Source organism: Symphodus melops (genome assembly GCF_947650265.1).
Source record: "Symphodus melops genome assembly, chromosome: 19".
NCBI classification, from domain to species: domain Eukaryota; kingdom Metazoa; phylum Chordata; class Actinopteri; order Labriformes; family Labridae; genus Symphodus; species Symphodus melops.
Window position 1 is genome coordinate 15,882,397 of NC_136709.1, and position 23,119 is coordinate 15,905,515.

The window sequence follows — 23,119 nt, forward strand, 5'->3', positions numbered from 1 at the left end:
CCGACTACAATAAGTAGGCCATTCCCAAAGACTTTTCCCCCAGTAACTTTCTATTCAGTGCGCACTGATTGTGTGAAATGTACACGAATTACTATCTTCAAGTGCGTAGTTTTTAAGGTGATAGTACCACAAACTACGCATTTTAATGATGAAAAGGAAATAAAAAAGTAGGTTATTGAAGGAAAACTTGGCCTACTAGTTGAAGGATCAAGTCATACAAGGTAAGAAGACATTAGTGATTTTTAAAAGCATATATACGCCGCTTAAATTCCTGGAAAAACAGTAAGTAGTTAATGGTTCATTAATGTACCTTGATCTGTGTTTTACGTTTTAATTTTATTTTTGCTAAAGCTGCCAAACTAGTATTGTGTCAATTATAATTAAATTAAAATATTTTGCCCACCACCACCGCCCCCCATTTTCTTGCTTTTCATGACATTTAGGGGAGGTTGAACTTCTTCAGGTGAAAGTGTCTGTTGTCTATCTGCAGTGCCACATACAAGGACGTAACGATCATTAAGAGACGTACTAAGGTTGTGAGTACAAGTGGGTTTATGAAGCCAAGGAAATGATGTTTTTATTTGGACTGTTGTGTTTTTATGTTACCTGAAAGTATATTCCCTGAATGGTTTTAAATGTCCTTCAGGTTCAACATGTTACTGAGGAAATAGCAAATCATTGATGTATTTGGCCTGCATGTGTCAAAATCTAAACATACTGTATATTTAGTTTGGCTTCTCCTGACCTCAGTGTCTTCAATGGTAGTTACGTCTCTGTCTGAATACACACAGCCCTCTGGGATCTTGCCTATAGAGTTAGAATAAACAGAACCCACACACAGGTTCCAGTTTGAACTTTTGTTTATTTTATTTTATTGCCAAAATACGTGGAAATATAAGGAGGTGACACGTAAGCCATACTTGCAGAGGAACCTGGAGCTGTCTGTTCTAGTTATTCTACATCTACGGTTCTGTCTGTCACTGATATTACAATGAGTGGGAAAAAGAAGTTACCTGATAGAGGCTGAAGTGTGATTCCTGTGTTTGCAAAACAGAAACATGAGTTAGAGTAAGGTTTTGCAGCACGTGGTCACAAATCTGTCTCTAAGGGCAGCTTCATCACAAGGGGTCCTGTAATCAGCCGCAGGCGGCCAGAGTGGGGCCCGTTCGTATCTTCTGTTATGCCTATTATCATCATTACACTGTAAACATAGTGCTTGTTTGAAGAAAAAAAAAGAGAAAGAGAGAGATATGTGTGTTATTCTTTTTTTATTTGTAACTGGCTTTACAAACTTATGCTTTAATAAATTATTGGAATTATTGTCCTCTATTGGATGTTGTGTTTGTGAACTTTTTTGGACTACAAACATGGTGCGAAGTCATATAGAAATTTAGAGGTAACCATTTATATTTCATTGTACTTGTGGTTACACCTCTACATTTCAGGATATTCGAAGGTCGCACTTACTTTTAATTCCACTGTGTCAATTCCACATCTTGCACTTTGAGTATTTAAAGTTAAAGTTCACATAATGCTCTTTTTTTAAACACTGAAATGTGTCTATAAATCCACCTAATGAGAAAAGTCCATCACTGTCTTTTCCCTGCTCCACTTTTTAGAAAATGTGTGCTCCAACAGGCCGTTTGTAGATTTTCCCTTCATGACATCACAAAGGGCAGTCAGTAAGCCCTCCCCCAGATGGGGGACACACCCAAAGCTAGGGGTTTGTTCTGCCTGAATGAACTAAAATAGAAAAATGACACATACATTAAGTATATTCAAATGAATCTATAAGCATTGTTTTTAATTATTTTTATTTTAAAAAATCAGGTTGGTCAGGCGTAAACCATTGTAACTTACTGTAAAGTGTAGACAACAACAAAGCCTGCTTAATGGCTGAAATTCTTCCGAGAGATTTTATCAGTTGCAAATCAGAGATTTAATGTTAAGCCTCTTTATATGTCCATAAGGAGGTTTTTCTGCAGGAGCACTTTTACATTTAAAAAAAAGTTCTTTTACTTAGGTTTCCCCCTTTTACAATGCAATATTGTTAAATAATTCCGCATTGTTTTTGTACGTTAATTTCCGTAATATATTTGAGCACTTGTTGCAACAGCAGCAACGCCTCGCAGACAACAATGCACCAAGACGCACAAACACGCCTTCTTCTCCTCTTTAGTCTCCAGTGCGTAATAAGCGTGCGTCAGTCGGGACTCGAGCATTTGGTTCACTTTGTACGCAGCCGAAACACTTCCTTCTCTTTATCTGACACAGGAAAACATAAACACCAGGAATAATCTGAGATCTTGGACGATGGATTCGCGGATTTTACTCCCTGCTCTGCTGCTCGTCTTCGGTTCGGCGACAGTTTTGGCTCAAACTTCCGCACCTGGAACAGGTAAGAGTTGAAAGCATCTCTGTGAGGACTGAGGAATTAATGGCTGCTAAAATTAACCACTCCCTTTCATGTAAACCAGATTTGAGCGACGTCATTAGTTTGAATAATAGATCCTCAGCAGATTAATAAAGATACAAAATCACTAAACTCTGACATACTGGCACTTTTTAGACCACCAATGATATTGATATATTAAGGACAGTTGTGAGTTCTTGTCTCTTACAATGTCTTTGATGAATTAGAGAAGAAAAACAAATTGTGTACACTTTAAATCTTTACTCGACCTGTGTAAAACCTGACCCTGTGTTTGCATTGATTGGTTTAAATTCAAGTAGCTTAAAAGGCCTATTTTTAAAAGTCTTTGTGTGTGTTTTAAGACCTCTCAGCTGAAACAATGAGTTCCTTTTCGAGGTCTCAGGTCTTCCAGTTGTTCCTCAGTAAACAAACTAACAAGAGTAGCAACAAACAAACAAACCTCTGCTAACTTTTGGAAATGTGAGGACAAACTTCCACAAACCCTGCTGTTGTTGTGTGTAGTCTGCTGATGAAAATATGTTCTCAGGCCTGTGTGTGTGTTTACTGTGCTGTGTCTCCATGGTGGGGGAGAAGAGAGTCCCATGAGGATTAGCAGTAGTTACAAAAAGCACAGTGAGACCAAACCTGCTTCAGGCCTCATTAATCTGATGCTTCATTGGCTAATCTTTCTTAAACAACAGTCCCTTATTCTTCTCTCTTGTGAGGTCAAAATATTCAAGCTTGTGAAGAAGTTTTTCACCCTTTCTGTGGATTATTTTGCTGTCAACTAAGGTCTCTCCCCCCACTTTACAGCATGTGAGACAAAGAACGGGACGAGCTGTGAGGAGTGTTTGAAGAATGTGACGGTGAGAGAAAACATTCAGTTCCTTATGTGTGGTTTCACTGTTGATTTTCTGTATACGGTGTGTGTACGTGGTTTTAAGAAGAAGTGTCTTCGTTGGAGGAACAGTACCCAGTTGCTCCTCCTCCTCCATCCCCAACCTGTTCGACTGGTTTGAGGAGTAACTGCTCTGTCATACCTTCCCTCCTTTCGCCTCCTCCTCTTCCCTTTTCTTCTTTTTCTGTGCTTGTGTTGTTAATATATTTGCCCTGAATACCGCGTGGAGTCTTTGTTCAATGATGAAGAGGTCATTGTATGTGTTTGTATGTTTACAGTGCTTGTGGTGTATCACAACAAAGTCATGTGTCACATATCCAGTGAGGACGATCCTTCCACCGCATGCTCTCTGTCCCCTGAGTGATGCTCGCTGGGGGCTCTGCTGGAGTAAGAGCGCGCACACACACACACACACACACACACACACACACACACACACTCACGCACAGACACACACTTTAATCTAATATTTGTTATTTGCATATCAAATTAACAGCAAAAGCTTATACGTACCCTAAGACATTAATCCTACCTTAATGAACTTTAATGTTTGTTTAGATATTCATTTTAGTTAGACATTTTATTTAAAAGTAAATCAAAGCATGTTCAGTAGAAGTAGCAAACATGCAGCTTATTTAAAAACTAATCAAAAAGTATGTCATGTAATTACAGCTGATTCATGTAATTATGTAATTCCAAACATTGTTGCTGAATTACTGGACGATACAGGTATGAAGAAGATACAACATTTACCATGCCCTCACTGAAACGTTAATTGATGCTTAAATGTGTATTTGTTTTATTACTCACAGCACTAAGGGGTTCTGTGAGTAATACATTTATACTACACACGGGTGACTGTGATTAAAATGTTTCAAAGGGTATGAGAAGATCTGTCACAATAATATAAACACAACATCACTTACTTTGACTTACCATTAAAAAAAAAAAAAAAAAAACTTACATGAACAGTCCGGGCAGTTCTTTACTTCAGTCTATAATATGACCCAGCCTTTAATTGAGACAAGCATCAATACTTCTATTTAGAATAATAATTATTTATTTATTGATGTTTAGTATACAGGTAAAGATTAAAAGTGCCATTTCAAAAGTGACAGTTAAACGAGTCTGTCTCAGTTAAAAACTGGTTTTAGAGCAAGTTCCTGTTCTGCACCATTTAAAAACAAAGATCACATCAGACAGTAGACACGGCCCACATCAGACTTACTGTACCCGCAACAATCAGAGACAAACAGAACTTGTGTACAACAAATATGAGAGAGACTAAATCATTGTAAACTCACTCTGGAAAGAATATTTAAATGTGTGCACATTAGTTGAATGAAAAATCACTGCTGTTCGTGGTGGGGGGGGGGGTTACTGTCTTTCACTGTAAAGCACTTTGGTTTGTTACTCGCTGTTTTAAATGTGCTATATAAATAAAGTTGACATTGACACTGATTTGCTCTTACTTTGTCAGACGTCACGTCCACACTCACCTGCCGCACTGTTGGTGATGGAGGAAAACACCCTTATTATTATATTTTTGATCTGATCAACACCAAACACATCAAGGGCTCTAATGAGCCCTTCCTTATTTATCACGCAGATACTCCAAGCTAGTAAAAGGGACTTGGCCTTTAATTTGGTCAATTAATTTCAGCCAGAACTCTTACTGCACACCTTCTCACCCGCACCCAATCTGACACTGTTTCCTGTGTCTCCGTCTGCAGTGAATTTCCAGGCTTTGATCATCACCTTGGCAGTGGTTGGTGGAATCATCATCATCGCCTTCTTAATTTGTTTGTTCTGCTGCTGCAAGTGTGAGAACTTCGGGTGAGTGTACAGTGATTGACTGTTTGACTAAAAAAGGCGAGAAGTAACTCAGAAAACATTCGTCCATCTTTCTTAACACAACGCTGAAGAATCAGTTTTTTCTTTGAGCTGAGTGGGATGAAGTTTAATATCTTCTTTGCATCAGAGATCACAATATTAAAAAAAATAAAAAAGAGGATCTTCCTTATTTTCAAGCTTGTTGCTGCTGTAGTATACGGCAGCTGTATTTAAAAAAATTCACGGATAAAACAACGATCTTAAATTAAAGAAATATTTCAGATTTTCCATGTTTTTTCTTTCAGGACTTTGTACTAGTATTTCAAACTTTATGTGTTAAATCAGTTAACTGTGATCCCATCTCTCCCAATTCACTCCTTGTGTTCGTGTTTTATAAATCCTTCTGATGTGCATGCATGTACTAAACATTACATATGCATGTAGCAGGCTGCTGAATGGTTTTAAACAGAAACATTGTGACTCTCTTCATTAGTTGTGCTCAGTATATCAGCCTGGAGCTAAACCCGTCAAGCATAGTGTGTATTAAGTGGAGAGATTCCAGTCTTACCACGTGGAGATAAAGTGCTCACATTTTGTTAAGCTTTCGTGTGATTAACCTGCTCTTGTAACACACACTGTGAAATATCCAAAACCTTTCTAACTGTGATCTAAACTCTGGTCCTGTGTTTGTTTTTTGTTTTTATTGTCAGATCCAAGAGGTTCGAGGACAAGATGCAGAGGCAGGCTAATAAAACGAAAAGCAAGCAGGAAGAGAGGTACGAAACTGTGTTGCAAAAAAAAAAAATAAGAAGAATGAGATTGCCCCTTTAGCAGTCTTACACTGCATTCAAACGACATCATCCCTGAACTCTGATCACCCTGCTGTACAGCTAGGCCCATCAGATCAGCAGATCATGGACTTCCAACCAGCTTACAAGCACATGAAACTTCTTGGAGACAGAGCCGTCTCTGTTGCCACATTGAGAATGTGAAACAACCTGCTGTCACATAAACAATCAGCAGATTATCTGGACTCTTAATTTGTGTTAATATGTCCTTCATTTCTGTTTAGTCCACTGTATAAACACTTGCTGTAAAGCACCTTAGTACAAACCTGTTTGTTCATAAGTACTAAATATATAAAGTTGACCTTGACATATATTGCAGAGGCTAATTCTAATTTTAGAGTTCAGGATAATATGTAAAAAGTTGGTTAGGTGATTTACAATCTACAGGACACCAAACACACCGTCGGCCCCTGTTACATTGATGGTTACTGATAATCCATATCAGTTTACATGCTCGCACATACAAAGCGTACAAAGGGGGAAATGTGTCCACGTCAACTGTTATCTGCCTAAACTGGTTTGTTGGACTATTTTTAAAGAATAGAAATATTATCAGTCACTGTGGTGCTCAGAAGAAAACGTTTTGTTTTTTCAGGAAATCAGAGATGAAACAGAGACACGACGAAATCAGGAAGAAATATGGTGAGCAAATTTTCTTTATTTCTCTCTCTGTCCCTCAGTGTGTGCATATGAGTAAAGACAACAACAAATAGTTCATGTTCCATTGAAGGAAAATATTACACTTCTGGACTTGATGAATTCACTTAAAACATGATGCTAATGCTCAATAAGTAAGAGATTATATTTTCTTTAGATTGGTTCTGCTTCTTCGTAGTGACATGTCCTGCTTGACCATGTGCAGAAATGCTCCCATCAGATGTGACTTGTTTTGTCATGGCTACTGCAGGATGTCAATAATGACAATAAGTAGACACAAACACCGGGCAGCAGATGGACTAGCGGTTACGTTGCGCACCTCATATAACAGAGGCTTTAGTCCTCATTGCAGTGAATTAGACCTCGGCCCTTTGCTGCATGTCCTCCCCCAAGCTGTCTCTCTTCAGCTGTTTTGTCCAATAAAGGCAAAAATTAACCGAGGCAAATAAATGAAGTTACCATCATCGTAAAACTTCTTATTGAACTTACGGAACTTCTTACTGTTTATGACATCAGGTTATAACCTTAGTCCTCAAACAAAGCATGTCCACTTTGTGGACGAATGCAATATATTCAGTCAGTTTGTGAACTTCACAAGTGTTTGTGTGCAGAGTTTGTTTAGTCAGGCTACATGTAGCTGTGCCATCTTTGTTTTCAGTCGTTGAGCTAAACTTAGCTTGAAGGCTGCTCGTTGTAGCTTCATATTGAACTGATGAAATAAGTCATATAACTCCTGTCAACAAACTCTCAACACGTTTTAAACGAATGCATGTCTTTAATGGATGTTTTATCTTCTTCTTTCTGCAGGTCTAAGTGGACAGAATCCATACTCCAAATTTGCATGAGAGGATCTGTGAACTGAGATGTTCAACTCTTCTGTTCTTTCCTTGATCTTTCTCGCTCTCAAACACCTGACAATCTGTTTCGAGGATGTGAGCGTAAACAACGTGAGGATTACTGTTATATTAGAACAAGTGAAAGTAGTTTTTGTACAGTAGGTTTGTGGCTTTATCCAGCTAATGAAAAGGAGTGTTATGTTTAATGTGATGATCCAAGAAGCTGTAAGAAAAAAGGCGAAAAAAGAAGCATGTAGCAGCAGTACTTTAAGAACTTGATCTATTCTGCAGCTCCTACAGCATCAAACTATTTATTTTAAGTCTAATGTTTTCTTGTGCAGGAAAGAGACTTCACTTTGGTGACAGAAATATTTCCCCTTTTTTCTAACATCTGTTTTTCCTCCTGATATGCTGTGGATTGTGAGATGAAGCTGGAAAATGTTAACTATTTCTGTACTTTATTTGCTGCTCTTCAAACTGACACAACTCTTTTCTGAAACACTCGTTTTCTCAGAGACAATCTTTATAGTTTAAGTGCTATGTATTCCACTTCAGTGAAGGATTTTATGGGCTATTATGTTAGGAAATGGTGTAAATTATGAGGTCTAAATGATTTTCTTACACCTTCAGTCTTAATACATGATTTAATATTTACAGAAGTGACATGTATTAATTATAAAGTCTAAGTCTGCCTACATTTACCTGTTTTTCATGTGAGGATACATACGGCTAATAAAAGACGTTTGACTTCTCAACACCTATTCAGTGAAATTGGTCTTTTGTTTATGTTCTGCATTGAAGTTGAACAAAAAAGAAAATTAATTGAATTAAAAACGGCTCCTATCGCCATTTACAGTAGTTTACATTTGCAACACGTCACCAGAAGAGGAGGAAGGCCGACATCAGCTCACTAACATTAGGAAAAGTTCACTCCACTTTCGGTGTTTAGAGTATATTATATCAGGAATTTGATGAAGATATAAAGGTTATTATTATAAATTAAATGTGATGTAAGAAAAAACATGTTTAAGGGTTAATCAGCAGTAAATGCAAATCAATATTTTACATGAAATTCTCAAAAAAAAAAAAAAGGCAAATCACATAACCAAAGCAAATTAAACAGTGACTGCAGAAATATTTTAGGCATTTTGGTTTACATTTCTAAATACAAAACTTTTCAGGGAAGAACAACAGTTATGATGGGGTAACAAAATATAATGTATGGCAGAATGAAACGTTTATTATATTGAAGTCCTGACGCATGTTGTACAAGCAACCAGCTTCAGGGAATATAGGTATTCAAGGTATCTGTATCCCAAAACAATAGCCAACATGTACAGTAGCCCATATAGCAAAAACCCGCATGGCAAGAATGACGAGAACACCTCAACAAGGCAAGTTTATTTGTATAGCACATTTCAACAACAAGGTAATCAAAGTGCTTTACACAAGACATCAAAGCATCATGACAGAGGAAAGAAAAGATAGACATAAAAGTTAAAAATCACTGAAATTATTCAAACTTAAAATTCGTTCAAGTAAAAACAATTCAAATCAAATTAATTTAAGGAAGAATATAAAAAGGATTTAAAAGTTACAGTGCAGAGTAAAAGATTAAAACCTTTATTAAAATATTTTAGTTAAAGGCAGCAGTAAACAGGTGAGTCTTTAACCTTGATTTAAAAGAGCTGAGAGATTCAGCTGACCTGCAGTTTTCTGGGAGTTTGTTCCAGATATACGGAGCATAGAAGCTGAAGGCTGCTTCTCCATGTTTGGTTCTGACTCTGGGGACAGACAGCAGAGCTGTACCAGACGACCTGAGTGGTCTGAGCGGTTCGTAGTCAATCAGCGGGTCACTCATGTATTTTGGTCCTGAACCATTAAGCGCTTTATAAACCATCAGCAGGATTTTAAAATCTATCCTCTGACAGACTGGCAGCCAGTGTAAAGACCTCAGACCTGGACTTATGTGATCCATTTTCTTGGTTTTGGTGAGGACTCTAGCAGCAGCATTTTGGATCAGCTGCAGTTGTCTGACTGATTTTTTAGGCAGACACTCAAGAGGCTAGTCAAAACTGCAAGTGCAAATGAAGTAGTGATGAAAGAATTCAAAGAGTTTAAAGTTGATTTGATTGTGATTATTCTATAGTTGTGGTTTATGTGGGGTTTGATGTTCTTATTGTAAAAGAATTAAAGTTTTACTGAACCTCATCAATATAAATGGTGTGAGCAGTTTGTTACATTCTGCCTGTAGCACGTGTGTGTGAGACTTGATTGAATGTTATTTTGTGTGAATATTTATCAGTAATAAACAGTAAACAGATAGTTTGTAGCATGCGTCTTTAAGCTCTTTGGAGGTTTTGATACTTTAAGCTTTACCTCGCGTGATCGAGTATTTTGCATGGTTGCGCGCTCCCGCGTCCGCGCTCCCGCGATTTACCAGTCACATGACCCTTGCGAGATCCAATCATTAGCGTGTAACAGCGGTCCAAAGCGCGCACCCGTCATCGGCGGAGAGGAGAGGACTGAAGGCGGCAGAAAAACGAATAAAGACCAATTAACCGATCTCCGTGAAGTCCCGCTCACCAAATACAAACCAAGATGTCAGAGGAAAAGCCAAAGGTAAGATATTAAACTTTGTCGAGCTGAGGGTTTGTAGTGATGGCTCAGTTTGAGCTCCTGTCGAACCGTTTCTCAGATGTGCAATCTAAAATGGCCTGGTTTGCACGTTTCTCTGAAACGGCGCAGTGTTTGTTTCGCAAATGAATTAGTACACTAACTGCACATCCTTATGTACATTTTATAGCGCGTACAAACACTCGCTGGCTGCCGCAAGATGACTTTATGTCAGTCTAACCAGGGCTTCGACGACTGGGGAGCTTAAAAGCCAATTACATCATGATTGTCATTTGCGGATTTTTTTTTTCTTTGTCGAAAGCTGGACCACGTTATGTCCGCAACGCCGAAAATGCCGCAACTTACAGCAGCGACAAATGAGCGCAAACTGAAGTGACGCACTCGTATAAATATGTTATTAGTGCGACTTGTTCTTGTGTTTTTATTGTCATTGTTTTTTTTTCTAGCCACAGTACAATAAACAAAACAGCTAGCAGCGTTTAGCCGGCAGCTAATAAACTGCATTGCTCTTAACAGGCTGGTGTGCTAACCAGTTAGCTTTGAGCTAACCATGCTAATATTAGCTCCAGGCTGCAAAAAACACAAATGTTTATATAGTCTAGTTGAAGTACAAGCACAAAGTCGTTATTGTGCACACCCAGCTCCCATGGATTTAATTTAGTTAGCAGTCTGGTAACTTACCTTTTTTAATAGTAGACCTCTGATGATAACAGTGTTCAATGTTATCTTTGACTGGAGGGTGAACTCTGTGGTCTCTCCTGTTGAAAGTCATTGGTTGATGGGACCCTTATTTTTTTTTATTTTTTTGCATCTCTTTAGGAGGGAGTAAAGACAGAGAACGACCACATCAACCTCAAGGTTGCAGGGCAAGATGGGTCAGTGGTCCAGTTCAAAATCAAAAGACACACACCCCTCAGCAAACTAATGAAGGCATACTGTGAACGGCAGGTAAGATGAAAATCCAGAATGACTGCTTTTAAATTCCTCCTCTCCAACAACATTCAATTACCTGGGATTTGCTGTAAATACCTAAGTCAACACTCTCCCGTCAATTACACTGTTCACCTCGCTGTTAAGCACTGTGAAGTTCTGACGCGTGACCACATCGTTGTCTGTTGTGTCACTCTTGCAGGGTCTCGCGATAAGGCAGATACGGTTCAGGTTTGATGGTCAGCCTATCAATGAGACGGATACACCTGCACAGGTAAGATACTCTTACACTTGAAAATTATGTTTAATAGAAATTTCACAGATTGATCCATTTTAATTCTGAGACCACACCAGGCGAATCTGTTTTTAATCCAGTGTATTAACTGCATTATTTGAGCAAAAAACTGGTCCCAATCCTACGTCCATTCCTCCTCTTCAATTTTTCTTGATGTCCACTAACTATAACCTTTTCTTTGCCTCTCTCAGCTGGAGATGGAAGATGAAGACACCATAGATGTATTCCAGCAGCAGACAGGCGGGCTCTGCTAGGCCCTCCCCCATCTCATTGACAGCCACCCTCAGACTACACCCTCAACCCCCTTCACTGTCCCTCTCCTCCCCATCACTCCTTTCAGCCTATTATTATTAATATTATTATTATTATTTCTCCCCTTTAAAGATGTCTGTTATGGTTTCTCGTCAGGTGTATGGGGGGTGGGGAGGGGGAGGGGCTCCTCAGCTGTTTATATTCTGTCTCAGCAAGGACTGAACTTTTGTGAGCTTCAACAGTCTCTGTGCTGGCCAATCAGGACAACATTTCCTTCTGCCACCGCGGGCCGTGATTGGACCACCATTGCATCACAGCTGTTCCTGGTTTGTCAGTACTTCTCGTACGCTCTCCAGTGAAATCTTAGTATTTAGTAGTTTGTCACGGTTTTTCATCCATCAGGGTCGAACGCCGGGCTCTTACAGATTTTTTTTTTTTTTTTTTTTTTTTTTTTTTTTTTCCCGGGTTCACAGTTGGTGGGCAAGAAATGTTTTGAAGGGGAAGCACTATCTGAACTTACACGCCCACCATCCATTTCACCTCGCTTTCTTGTGTGTATGTTTATTTTTGTCTGAGCAGTGAGTGCTGCTCTTCTGTCAAAATGTATTTTAATTCTCTCTACATTTTAGGTGCTTTTGCTTAAGAGTTCTGCAATGTTTTTGTATGTTTTTTTTTTTTTGTTTTTTTTTTTTGACTCTTCTTTTAAGAATGATCAACCAGGGGGCTTGTTGCTTCTCTTTTTTTTCCTGTACAGATGTATCAGAGTGGATGTTAGATAAATGTTGTGGGGCTTGGACCAATACTCCAAAGACAGAACTTCTGTTTCACATTTCCTGATGAATCACTTTGAAAGTAAACGATCAGGTCGTATATTAAGGGAGGTTGTAGTTCATCAATGTTATTTTCTTCCTTTTTTGACTTCATATTGATACAAGTTCAACATGGGTATCCAGTACACTCTACTATTCACTTATCCAGCTGAAGCCTGTGTCTCTGAGGGAATTGTAATCAAAACCTTTAAGCTGCAGTGCATCCTTTTTTTTCTTTTTTCTGCAGTTGATTTTGGTTCTTGCTTGTTAAAGAGAGCCACTTCGCCTGGAAATCATAACAATTTATTTCTCCCTCCTGTTTACCATTGAAGCAGCCCAGCGCCTGGTCCCTTTGGTGTTCTTACAAGCAGCTCGGCTTGTGGGGCCGTTTCCTTGGGATAAAGTACTGGGTGGCTTACAGGTGCAAAAAAAAACAAAAAACTGGAAGCGTGTTTCCTGATGCTGTTTTGGGGTCAGCTCTTTCATCTTTGTGACGTCCTTACGAATGTAGGCTTATGCTAGATGTGTTTTAAAGAGGAACAGCTTCCAGTTTGAGCAAAGACATCCACAAAAGTTGGTCTGGTTTTTTTAAATTTTATTTTTACGCAACTCTTTTGACTGCAGCGTAATCATCTGTCAAGGTCCTCCGTGTGTAAAAAAAAAAACCCCCCTTTGCAGACCATCCCTTTTAAAAAGCAGTGGAGCCATCCAAAGTGGTCATGAGTGTTTCCAATATTTGACAATTTTGGAGAAGGATGCATGCAGTGTGTTGCATTTCAGGAGGGCAGGGAGGCCAACCATTGGAGATTGGGAACTAAGTGTTCTGTACCCATAGGGCCCCGTTCTTCGTATACCAAGATAACTGAGTTGGCTTGATTGCTTGTTTATGTCTTGGCAAGGGCTTTGGTTTTTCACATCGGTCAGGATTAAAATGTATCTTGTTGAAGCAGGTAGTGTTTGTCTCTTTTAACCTGCAGAAGTGCAAGCTGACCAAACAAGTTAAACCGACATGATGAGGCTACACTTTCCATCATTAGCATGCAGGGTATAAAGTCAAACCTTCTCACATTGAGGTCTTAAAATGATGCAACATGGTCTTTTTAATTATCCATGTTCATTTTGATGATCTTATTATCCCTCTATAGTAACCATCTGCTCCCATAGCCTCAAGTCTACTTTGAAGTTAAGTTGTAGCCCACATCATATATTTAAGCTTTTATTGTGTATGCCTTCTAAATCATTAAAGAGTCATTGCTTCTAAACATTTATAGAAAAGTAATTGACTAAAGTTTCACTGCACCAGGGAGTTACAGTTCACATCCTTCTTAGAGTCCTTTTTCGGACTAAGTAAGAGCACAGTTATGAAAGCAGCCTTCTGCCTGCATTAGACGAAGCTAACGGACAAGCTTAACTTTGTAACATACGGAGAACGGGGTCCAGGTCTTGTCATGTTATTTGTTGCTCTACTGATTTGTACATTATTTGTGGTCTTTTACTACTGTATACAATAAATATAGTTTGGTACTCAGATCAGACTGTCATGTGTGTCATTATGTTGACAGTGTTTATTTGAATGGGTATAGGAATTCATGAGAAAAGCAAACGCTATTACAATCATTTGTTACTTTGACAGCACAGCTACAAGCATCATCCAGTGCCACAGTTTAAAGGCTTATGTTCAGGAAATTACATACTAAAGCTGAAAGCGGACATGCTTCCATACATTTCACTTACTCGTTCATTGAAAGACTAAATATTGTTTCCTCATGTAAGTATGTAGTTAAAGCATGTTTCCTCAAGCTCTCTCTCTTGTATCCTGAGATTTTCCAAAAGCATCGAACAATCTTAGACGTACCTTAACTTACAGCATGGTTAATGATCATGACCAGTCTGTTTTGTTTTCTCCATGTGCAGCAAATGATTCAGATGCAGCCATGAAGTTAAGAGATGAATGAACTGGTTAAAATTGAAGAACATACTTGGTTATCCAGAGAAAAGAAAAATCTGGATCTTGAGAAAATAACTGAAATGAACTTGCCTTTAAGGGGAAACATTATTGTAATATCAAGATAAGTCGATTTCTTAGAAAACAACCATGAGCCTGCTTGTTAACATGATAAAATGGATTAAACACAATGTGTTGATGCATGTCCACTCCGGGCTTCCATAGAGTGTGTGCTTTGAGAAAAGGTAAAGGCCCACATTATTGTAGTGCTAAGCATGAACAAACTTTTCATGAAAGAAACTGTCATGCTTGTTTTACACATATTCTCAAACATCACTGCTTCCTTTACTTAAAGTTCTGTCTCTTGTTTGTATGTTGCTTTCAAAGAAATATATAATGGCCTATACATGGAATATGTATGCAGTAGATTCCTTATGTTTGTACAAGTAGTGTTACATAAATAAAACTGACAGCTAGGTGGCGGCAATGAGCTATGTCCAGCCAATGTATCTGGTCCGGGTTATATGTCATAAAAGCACCTACACATCACACACTTTTTTAAAATACATATCAAAAACAACAAACCAAAGTCAAACATAATTAAAATACATTCATAAACTGTTGTACATAAAATTAAAGCAAGCCACTGCAGATACAAACTCCCTTACCATTATTCTTAATTTCCTATTGGCTCCTGAATCACAGAAGTACTTGAAACTTTATTTCAAGAGACAACTGATAATTTAACAACAGATTTGAAAAAAAGACATAATTACTTCAAAGATTGTTTGACCATCTAGCCTGCCACATTTAGATCCTCAAATCTCATCTGATACTCGGCCTGAATGCCTAAAATTGGCACCAATGGAAACAACGATAAGAATAATAGCAGCAGTTGATGAATCAAACCAGGAATAAGGAAAATCACAGCATGACCGCACAATCAACTTTCTGCATCCAAACGTGTCCTACTGCAACCACAAAAAAAAAAAGGCAGATTGAAATGTCCGCTCATAAACATGCCTGGAAGGAAGAGAGATACATGAATGGATAGAGGAGAGGAAAAGAAAGGAAGATAAAGATCTTGTATCCTGATCTGAGTGCAGTGTATCATTTTAACAAGTGGAAGAGAGACAAAGCACATTTGCCTTGTAAATGTGCCGGTCGGTGGATGAGAGGATTCAGAGAGATCAGATACGGAGAGATAGCGACATATCTCAATACATTATCTGTTTATTTCATGAGTGCCTGGTAACCAATAAATCATCTTGAGTTTTATTCTAAATAATATTCTATCAAGTTTATTATGATTCATTAACTTGTGACAATTAACAATCCAAAAACAACTTAGAGACGCCCTGGAGAGAGTTTGAAAATCCAGTGTGAATTATCCAGTTTAACAGTGTCTAACTAAATTAACTTCAAGTGTTACATGAACATTGTATTTGAATGCTCTCCCGGGGGTCTTTGCTTACAGTCGGAGCCTGATTCAAATTCTTCATTTTCATTATTTCCAACTAGTAAGAATCCAGGGTTGAGACTTTAATATCACAGCTGGGTTCATGCACATACCTCCATTTCTCAAGTAATAAAGTACAGGATAACAGCTAATATGATGATAGCTGAGCTCATATCCATCAATCCATTAGTGGACCAAAGGTCGCAGACGTCTGTTGTTGTCTGTTGATTAAAAATGAGATTGCCATCTCCTACAGGTAGTGAATTTTTGACATGCATTATATTTATCAGTATATTAAAATGGTCTGTTTATTTGCTTTACTTTTACTAAGTCATGATACACACACACGCACACACACTCATCGGAGGAGCAGCTCACCCCTCAGGCAGGTCTGTGTGATCAGAGGAGGTGGAGGGAGGATGACTGACAGGCTGGTTAGTGATTTGCATGGCTGCTTGTGTTTAAAAAGGGCTGCAGGTGCAGGATTCTCCACACAGATGAGTGGATTCCTCTCCACACACAGATGCTCAGGGACTGTTTACTGCTTACTCTCTCAGTACATGTGAATCTAAGTTAGCCAAGTGAGCTGCTTTGACACTTTGCTTTCATTTGGAAGATCTAAAACCATGCTTGCTAGTTTTTAAGATGAAAATACACACTTGTCTGGCGTGTATTGTTACATAAACCGAGTGACTGAAACAGAATTACCTTCACAATGTGTACCGGCTGCAAACTGACCTGAACAGGATTTTTTTGTGATGTCATCCATAATTTTTACGCTGTTCCTTCTCCTGGGATTAAAGGTCATTGGCACAACCACTGACACATGGAGACACTGTGCAGGTATTGTACCTTTTTATTCTATTATAGCTCTCTCTTATCCTCTTTGTGTTTCGGTCTATTACCTCAACGAACTGCAGCACATGGGATGTTCGGTTAATGATTATTCTGTGAATGGTTTATGGTGTCATCTGGAAAGCAAGGAAACCCCTCCAGCAAAAATTCTTTTGGATAATTCCAACTGTCTGCGTCTACTTACAGTGCAGTGGGAGTGTTTTATACGTACAGTGTTGCGTGCAATATTAACTTAAATTGACTTCCACAAACAAGTACAGACAGTGGATGTGGTTCAGATTCCACAACAATTCTATACACATCAGAATATCAGGGTGAACACTGTACTTGTTTCCTTATAACAAACCCTCCTAAAACATCCAATAGCTCAGGCTCCACCCAGGTCCCATTTCACGCACAGCAGGGGAGTGTGCTACAGCTTTTATTATTTTATTAGCTGCTCATCATTACACCCTCTGAAACGAGTGATTCCCAACGCGTAGATTTGCCAAAGCACTCACAACACTTTACAGCTTTTAAACCCCAAATTGCATTTTGGGACCTAGCGGGTTTAAAACAGGAACTTATTAAATGTCTCGTGAACGCAGAATAAAAAGCTTAACCAATAAAACAATCATCCGAGCATCTAAATTGCCAGCAGATTTGCTCCCTCTGGATCTTCTGTCTTTCGTGCTGGAGAGGAATCCCTCCCAACTGGTACCCGGGGTGAACATGAAGCAGGCTGGAGGGGTGATTGGAGTACAGTTCTCGAGCCCTCACCCTTCCATGAGCTTCCCCTCCTCCCAGCTGCTGATCGACTGCGACCTCTTCCCCAAAGAATTCTCCTTTGTGATGACACTTAGAGTCTCTGACACTGCAACAAAGGTGAGCCTCTGTATTTGTGAGATTACACGATGCTGGATTCTTTAATTAAAAAGTAAAGTCACAATACACGTTGTTTTATGCAAAATAAAGTTCTCCTCTAAAGAATGTAGTAACATTTCTCAATTTAATACATCAATTCATTGACTAACCCTTTCTGTTCTAGTACCCTCATAGTGTGTCTGACTGCTTTTCTCATTTACCTTTCAGAGAAATGAATACATCTTTTCCTTACTGGAGCCAAAAAACCAAGAGAAACAGGAAGGGGTAAAGAAAGAAGAAGAGACTAATAATAGAAACGAAAATGGGAACATTTTGCAAAGGAATAAAGGCAGCGAGCAAGACAAGGAGAGAGAGGAGAAGAGGCAAGTGAAAAGTAACATTGAACGTGGACGGCTCATCCTTGGTCTGAGGTTCTCGAGGAAACGTCTGCACTTCCTTTACACAGGTCACGGAGGGGTCACAGAGCACTGGGTGTTTGGAGGAGCTCGACTGGCTGATAACCAGTGGCACACTTTGGTTTTGGCCGTTAGTAGTCAATATGTCAGACTCACGGTGGACTGTAACTCACCACTGGAAATGTGAGTACATCCATTTTTATGTTCCTCTTCTGTGCTTTTTTTCCTGTTCGCTTTGTCTGTATCCCAGAATCCTCTCTTCCTTTTTATTCTGAGTTCCCTGGAGGGATAGTAGATCTGTCACCACAATACAATGGCAGTGCTCCAAATCTGCTTGCACCCTGCAGTCATATTAGTGGCCTGACAGTATGTGATAGATGGTTTTTAGTGGAAACTCCCTCTGGCACAAAGACAAGAGGTATAGCAGTCCTTTTTAAAAAATTCATACCTCTGTCCCAGAAACAGAAGCATGGAGGAGGCTAATTACGAATACTTTAAGTTCATTTATAGATGGAAAATATCTCCTCTCTGCTATTAGAAATAATTATGTCTTTATATTACAAACAGTGTTCCCTCAAGGCCTTTCCCCTCAGACCTCAACATTCAGGGAGCCAGGTTCCACATTGGCAGCCGAGGGAGATGGAAAGGATTGTATTCAGTAAGACTTTGATTTCTTTATCACATGCTTTAATAATGAATAACTCCTGACCTATCTAAAACTGTCTATCTTTGCCTTGTATTGCATTGTGTACAGGGTCTGTTGCGGCAGCTGGTTTTGGTGCCAGGTTCTGATGCCACACATTACGTCTGCCCGTCTTCTGATCCCAAACTGGCAGTTCTGTCTGTGCCTCCACTTCTCTCCGACCTGCCTGCCAAAGGGAGAAACAATGACAACCATGTAACTTCCTATGGTAATTTAAAGATTAAGAGCTTACATCTGATAAAGAATAATATAAGACATTGCTTCACTGGTTTGCCTTTTTGATTGTGTTCTTGTCTTTGTGTTTTGATTAGACTCAGAGGAGCGAGTGTCAGTGGGGCTGGAGCGGTCATGCTCTGAGCTGCTACAAGGTCAGATGTGGTTCAATCCACGCAAGAAAGGCCTCTACCTCTGTGATGGATCAGTGTGGATCGCTGTGCTAGAGGGTGAGAATCTTTGATCCAACCACAGGCTCATAAGAAAGTTGTTTCCCTTTTTAAGTTGTTTATATGCTTTATCCTTGGCTCTCCATTGACTCAGATCATAAACGACTGGACTATGTGTTGGAACACCAGGTCCTCACCACCAGCTCAGAGACACACGACATAGAGGTATGCTATCACTTTGCAAAATAATATGTTTGTGTGTGGTTTTAATCCAGTAATAAGAAAGGGAAGGAAACAAAAGATGTTGTATTTTTTAAGACCTAGAACTTCCAGTCAGTGTGTTTGGGACACAAAATGGAAAATGTGCTAATCAAAACTAGCCTATGAAAAATCTTCATACACATAGACACATGGATGGATAGCATGAATGGACAAAGCAACTGTGGCCTTGTTTTGTTGGTTTCTGCTTTTAGAGTTTGGAAATGTAACTGTTGCCATCTTGTTTTTTGTTGTTGTTGTTTTTTTTGGAGCCAGTAGTGACAATAGTTAGATAAAAAGGATGGATTTGCATTGTTACAAATCCTTTGTGTTCCTATTTGAAAAATTACTCGAGTAGAAATCCATAAGTAACAAGGAAGCCTCACCCTGAAGAATAACCTACTTTTTTGTTGATGTCACTCCTAATAAGACAATAGTTTACAAAAACACGATCAAGCTGTACTAAAGATGTCTGAAAAAGTAGAGATTGAAATCAAAAACTCCCCTGGTAAATGCCAAATTAAGTGATAGTTAAGGTGAAAAGTACACTGTCATAGACTTAAAAACATTGGCACTACTTTTTCAACAATTGGAGGTGACCGCTGCTGGTCTTTTTAAGATAATTCCACTTTTACTCTCAGAGGCTACGTCCTTTGCTTTTATACACATTATTATTGTGTGTAGAAAAATACTTTGTCTTAAAAAAAGAGTAAAAATAAATTGCTAATGACAGAACTTTTCCACCTTTTCAGTTTTACAATCCAATCAGGTCTCCAGTCCATTTTGAACATGTCACTCTCAGTTGGTTCGAGGTTGTTGTTGTTGTTGTTTTTTTACTGAGATGTCTCTTTGGTTTAAACAATACTGTATAAAATCTTGCTCAAGTATAATTTTTCCACATCCTGTTATGTCAATCTTCTTATCAATATGGCTGTCTATTTTTATTCTCCATCTTAACTCCAGGTTTTCCAGGTACCTGGCATGGGCCTGATGGCTGCGATGGCTCATCGGTCTTTTGCCTCTGGCTCTGCTGTGTATCTGTGGAGCCATTCAGGTTTCCAGCTCTACCAGAACATTAGCACATATGAAGCTCTGGCTTGGAGACACTTCAGCATGGGCAAAAAGGTGTTATACTAAAGAAGAGATGGCACATGCTTATTTTCATCTGGGCATAACAGTTTGGTATAGCTGAAATTCTCCCTGTTTTAATACTTAGATATATCTGGTGGTGTCGAACTCTGGAGAAAATGTAAATACAGACTTCTCTGTGATTTACAAGTGGAGTAAAAGGAGTAAGAAGTTTGTACAGTTCCAGACACTGCAGACACACTGTGGACGAGACTGGGAAGCCTTCAGTATCAACCGACAAACCTATCTTGCTGTAGCCAATCATAGACAAGGTAAAAATGTAACATCAATCAAATGATCGTACATCAACTTCCTGGCATGATATGTACAACATGTAACACTAGTCTGTTGGTTGTGTCTCGTTCGTCTTTCAGGTGATACTAATCACACTATAGACAGTGTAATTTACAAATGGAACAAACTGACAAAGTTCTTTGAGGTTTACCAGACACTGCCGACTTCTGGGGCGTACGACTGGGAGTACTTCACGGTAGGACCGTATCACTTCCTGGTGGTAGCAAACGCCTTCGATGGAGTGACCACGACTGTAGACTCAGTCATCTACATTTGGATCAACGGCAGCTTTCAGGTGTTCCAGATAATCAAGGTATCTGTTGAACATGAAAGGAAAACTTTACTTAAAAGAGGATGTGATGTAAAAAAAAAAAAACATGACCAGCTAAATGTAGGGTATCTCTGAAGTGTTTGAGCATAGGGGGAACTTTGGCTTCAGGCACTTACATTTTACACATTTTCTGCCTGATTTACCTGCCATTCATCTTGACACCAGCTGGGGTTTTATTTCCTCTGATGAGATCTCTCTTTAAGTATGAAAAACCATTTAATGTGCACACAGAACTAATGGGATATAAACGGAGAGAGATTGTAGGGTAATGAAAGAACGACGGATAGTAAGGAACATTTCAGAAGGGCCAAAAATACAGCTTGTGGTTAGCCATGATTTACTTGAGAGCGATATCAGAGCTTTGACACGTTACTGATAGTGAGTCGTATATTTGAATGTAGACACATTTGAGGCGGGCATGTTGACACATTGATAGTCACATGAGAAACCATAAGGAGATGATTTAGGGAAACTCCACAGCTGCATGTGAGGATTTTTAACAACACCTTGGGGCAGTCTTAAATTAATCATATGAAATCAGCCAGAAATGAGAGAAGAAATTGTGAGCTGGGCTTCCTTTCTTTTTTTGCTTATTAATAGTCATTTTTTCAGAGCTGGGTCTTTCGCTTTTTTGAGAAGATGCAAAGGGACTCTGCAGATCGAATAGAGTTTGTAAATTTGTTCCACTTCTGGGGGTCATTCGAGGAAAAAAGTCTAGTTAGTTCCTGAGGACCCTGTTGTATAGGTTGGATCAGGCACCTTGTACAGAGTGCAACAACACAAGCTAGATGTTTATCTCTTTATGTCCATCCAGACATTCTGCGCCACAGACTGGGAAATGTTTCAGATCGGAGCACGAGTCTTCTTAGTCGTTGCCAATGGACACAGACTCCAAGGTAAAGGCCCAAGTCAATATGCCATTAACTCCACCATCTATGAACTGGACATGAAAGGACAGGTGTTTGTCCGCTTCCAGGATATCATCACGTACAGGTACAGTTGTGCAAACACGACAGTACGTATAATCCAGGTGCATGTTCACGCATCCAGCTAAAGAGAAGACTTCCTGTGTCGTAACCTGTCATTGTCATCACCACATATGTTTTGTTGTTTATGCAGCGCAGTAGACTGGGAGTTCTTCAGCCTCGGGGAGGAACATTTTCTGGTGGTTGCGAACTCCTTCAATGGAGAATCCTACTCTCTCAACAGCATTCTCTATAGGTATTCATCTTTTCAACAACAACCCTCCCATTGTGAAATAATTCATCCATTCTGATTGCTAGCTTAGTGCTTAAATAACCTCAAAAACATGCATGTAAGTGGTAATATGTGTCTTCCTCCTGTGAACTAGACTATAGTGAAAAATACCATCACTTACATCATGAGTAGATTAAATAGGAAATAGGAAGTAGCTGCCAGCCAGTTTTAGAGTCTATGTTAAGCAGATGCAAATACACCTCTGATTTTATTCCTCTTCTTTGTTGGTTTTCAGGTGGCAGGGATATGAAGGCTTTGTTCCTGTTCATTGGCTCCCAACGATAGGGTGCAGTGATTGGGAGTTTTTCAGCTTAAGAGGAGAACCGTATCTGATCTACTCTAGTGCAAAAGCTCCTCTCTCCAAAGTGTTCAAGTTGAAAACCTACTAGGCGACAAAAGAAGAGAGTGCATTTGGGTCTTTGTACTGTATTTATGTGTACATTCATGCTGTCCTTCCTTGTACGTGTCTGTATGTTTCTATTTGAGAGAATATTTACAATAATAGAGCTGGACGTGTGAGTGTGTCTTTGTAAAATTTGCCTGTTTGCAGATTTAATATAAGTAGGGCCAAGAGGCTACTGATATCATATACAAAGCACATATTCAGGGATGATGTCAAACTTTTGTTAATTACTTGAATGTGTGTTCTCATAAAACAGATAAGCCTTTTTACTCATTGCCTCTAACTGTATGAATTAAAGGTTATAAAAGGTGACAGTAAATTATTAAACCTTCAATAAACCTCAACTTAATTAGTTTATATAGAGGACCAGAGTCGTTTGTGATTAGGTGAACCTTAAACTATGTTCATTTACAGATTGTTGTGTAGGCTAACAACA

The 23,119-nt window shown here is 39.1% G+C and overlaps 3 protein-coding genes across 3 annotated transcripts; all 3 read left to right on the forward strand.

Moving 5' to 3' along the window:
• Positions 1-2,125: 2,125 nt before the first annotated feature.
• On the forward strand, positions 2,126-8,240 carry LOC306840999 (pituitary tumor-transforming gene 1 protein-interacting protein-like). Its single transcript, XM_079370607.1, has 7 exons — positions 2,126-2,398; positions 3,227-3,279; positions 3,590-3,698; positions 5,045-5,147; positions 5,855-5,920; positions 6,588-6,634; positions 7,457-8,240. Exons 1-7 carry the CDS (start codon positions 2,314-2,316, stop codon positions 7,492-7,494), a joined length of 501 nt encoding a protein of 166 aa, XP_079226733.1. The 5' UTR covers positions 2,126-2,313; the 3' UTR covers positions 7,495-8,240.
• A 1,713-nt stretch (positions 8,241-9,953) lies between these two features.
• Positions 9,954-13,938, forward strand: LOC306840701 (small ubiquitin-related modifier 3). The gene is made up of 4 exons (XM_079370166.1): positions 9,954-10,107; positions 10,942-11,070; positions 11,255-11,326; positions 11,539-13,938. Exons 1-4 carry the CDS (start codon positions 10,087-10,089, stop codon positions 11,599-11,601), a joined length of 285 nt encoding a protein of 94 aa, XP_079226292.1. The 5' UTR covers positions 9,954-10,086; the 3' UTR covers positions 11,602-13,938.
• Positions 13,939-16,521: 2,583 nt separating this feature from the next.
• LOC306840653 (thrombospondin-type laminin G domain and EAR repeat-containing protein-like) lies at positions 16,522-22,683 on the forward strand. Its single transcript, XM_079370082.1, has 13 exons — positions 16,522-16,655; positions 17,308-17,531; positions 17,739-18,109; positions 18,494-18,584; positions 18,681-18,837; positions 18,941-19,072; positions 19,167-19,237; positions 20,234-20,395; positions 20,487-20,670; positions 20,773-21,005; positions 21,838-22,016; positions 22,143-22,244; positions 22,516-22,683. The coding sequence occupies exons 1-13, from the start codon at positions 16,571-16,573 to the stop codon at positions 22,667-22,669; spliced, it is 2,145 nt and encodes a 714-aa protein (XP_079226208.1). The 5' UTR covers positions 16,522-16,570; the 3' UTR covers positions 22,670-22,683.
• Positions 22,684-23,119: the final 436 nt, after the last annotated feature.

What these genes read in the sequence shown, in the direction of transcription:
- LOC306840999 (XM_079370607.1), top strand. Translation starts at nt 2,314, where the DNA reads ATGGATTCGCGGATTTTACTCCCTGCTCTGCTGCTCGTCTTCGGTTCG. An exon ending in AACTTCCGCACCTGGAACAG is followed by an intron (nt 2,399 to 3,226) that starts GTAAGAGTTGAA and finishes CCCACTTTACAG; the next exon opens with CATGTGAGACAAAGAACGGG. An exon ending in TCGCTGGGGGCTCTGCTGGA is followed by an intron (nt 3,699 to 5,044) that starts GTAAGAGCGCGC and finishes CTCCGTCTGCAG; the next exon opens with TGAATTTCCAGGCTTTGATC.
- LOC306840701 (XM_079370166.1), top strand. Translation starts at nt 10,087, where the DNA reads ATGTCAGAGGAAAAGCCAAAG. An exon ending in AGGCATACTGTGAACGGCAG is followed by an intron (nt 11,071 to 11,254) that starts GTAAGATGAAAA and finishes TCACTCTTGCAG; the next exon opens with GGTCTCGCGATAAGGCAGAT. An exon ending in AGACGGATACACCTGCACAG is followed by an intron (nt 11,327 to 11,538) that starts GTAAGATACTCT and finishes TGCCTCTCTCAG; the next exon opens with CTGGAGATGGAAGATGAAGA.
- LOC306840653 (XM_079370082.1), top strand. Translation starts at nt 16,571, where the DNA reads ATGTCATCCATAATTTTTACGCTGTTCCTTCTCCTGGGATTAAAGGTC. An exon ending in TCTCTGACACTGCAACAAAG is followed by an intron (nt 17,532 to 17,738) that starts GTGAGCCTCTGT and finishes TTTACCTTTCAG; the next exon opens with AGAAATGAATACATCTTTTC. An exon ending in TGTAACTCACCACTGGAAAT is followed by an intron (nt 18,110 to 18,493) that starts GTGAGTACATCC and finishes TATTACAAACAG; the next exon opens with TGTTCCCTCAAGGCCTTTCC.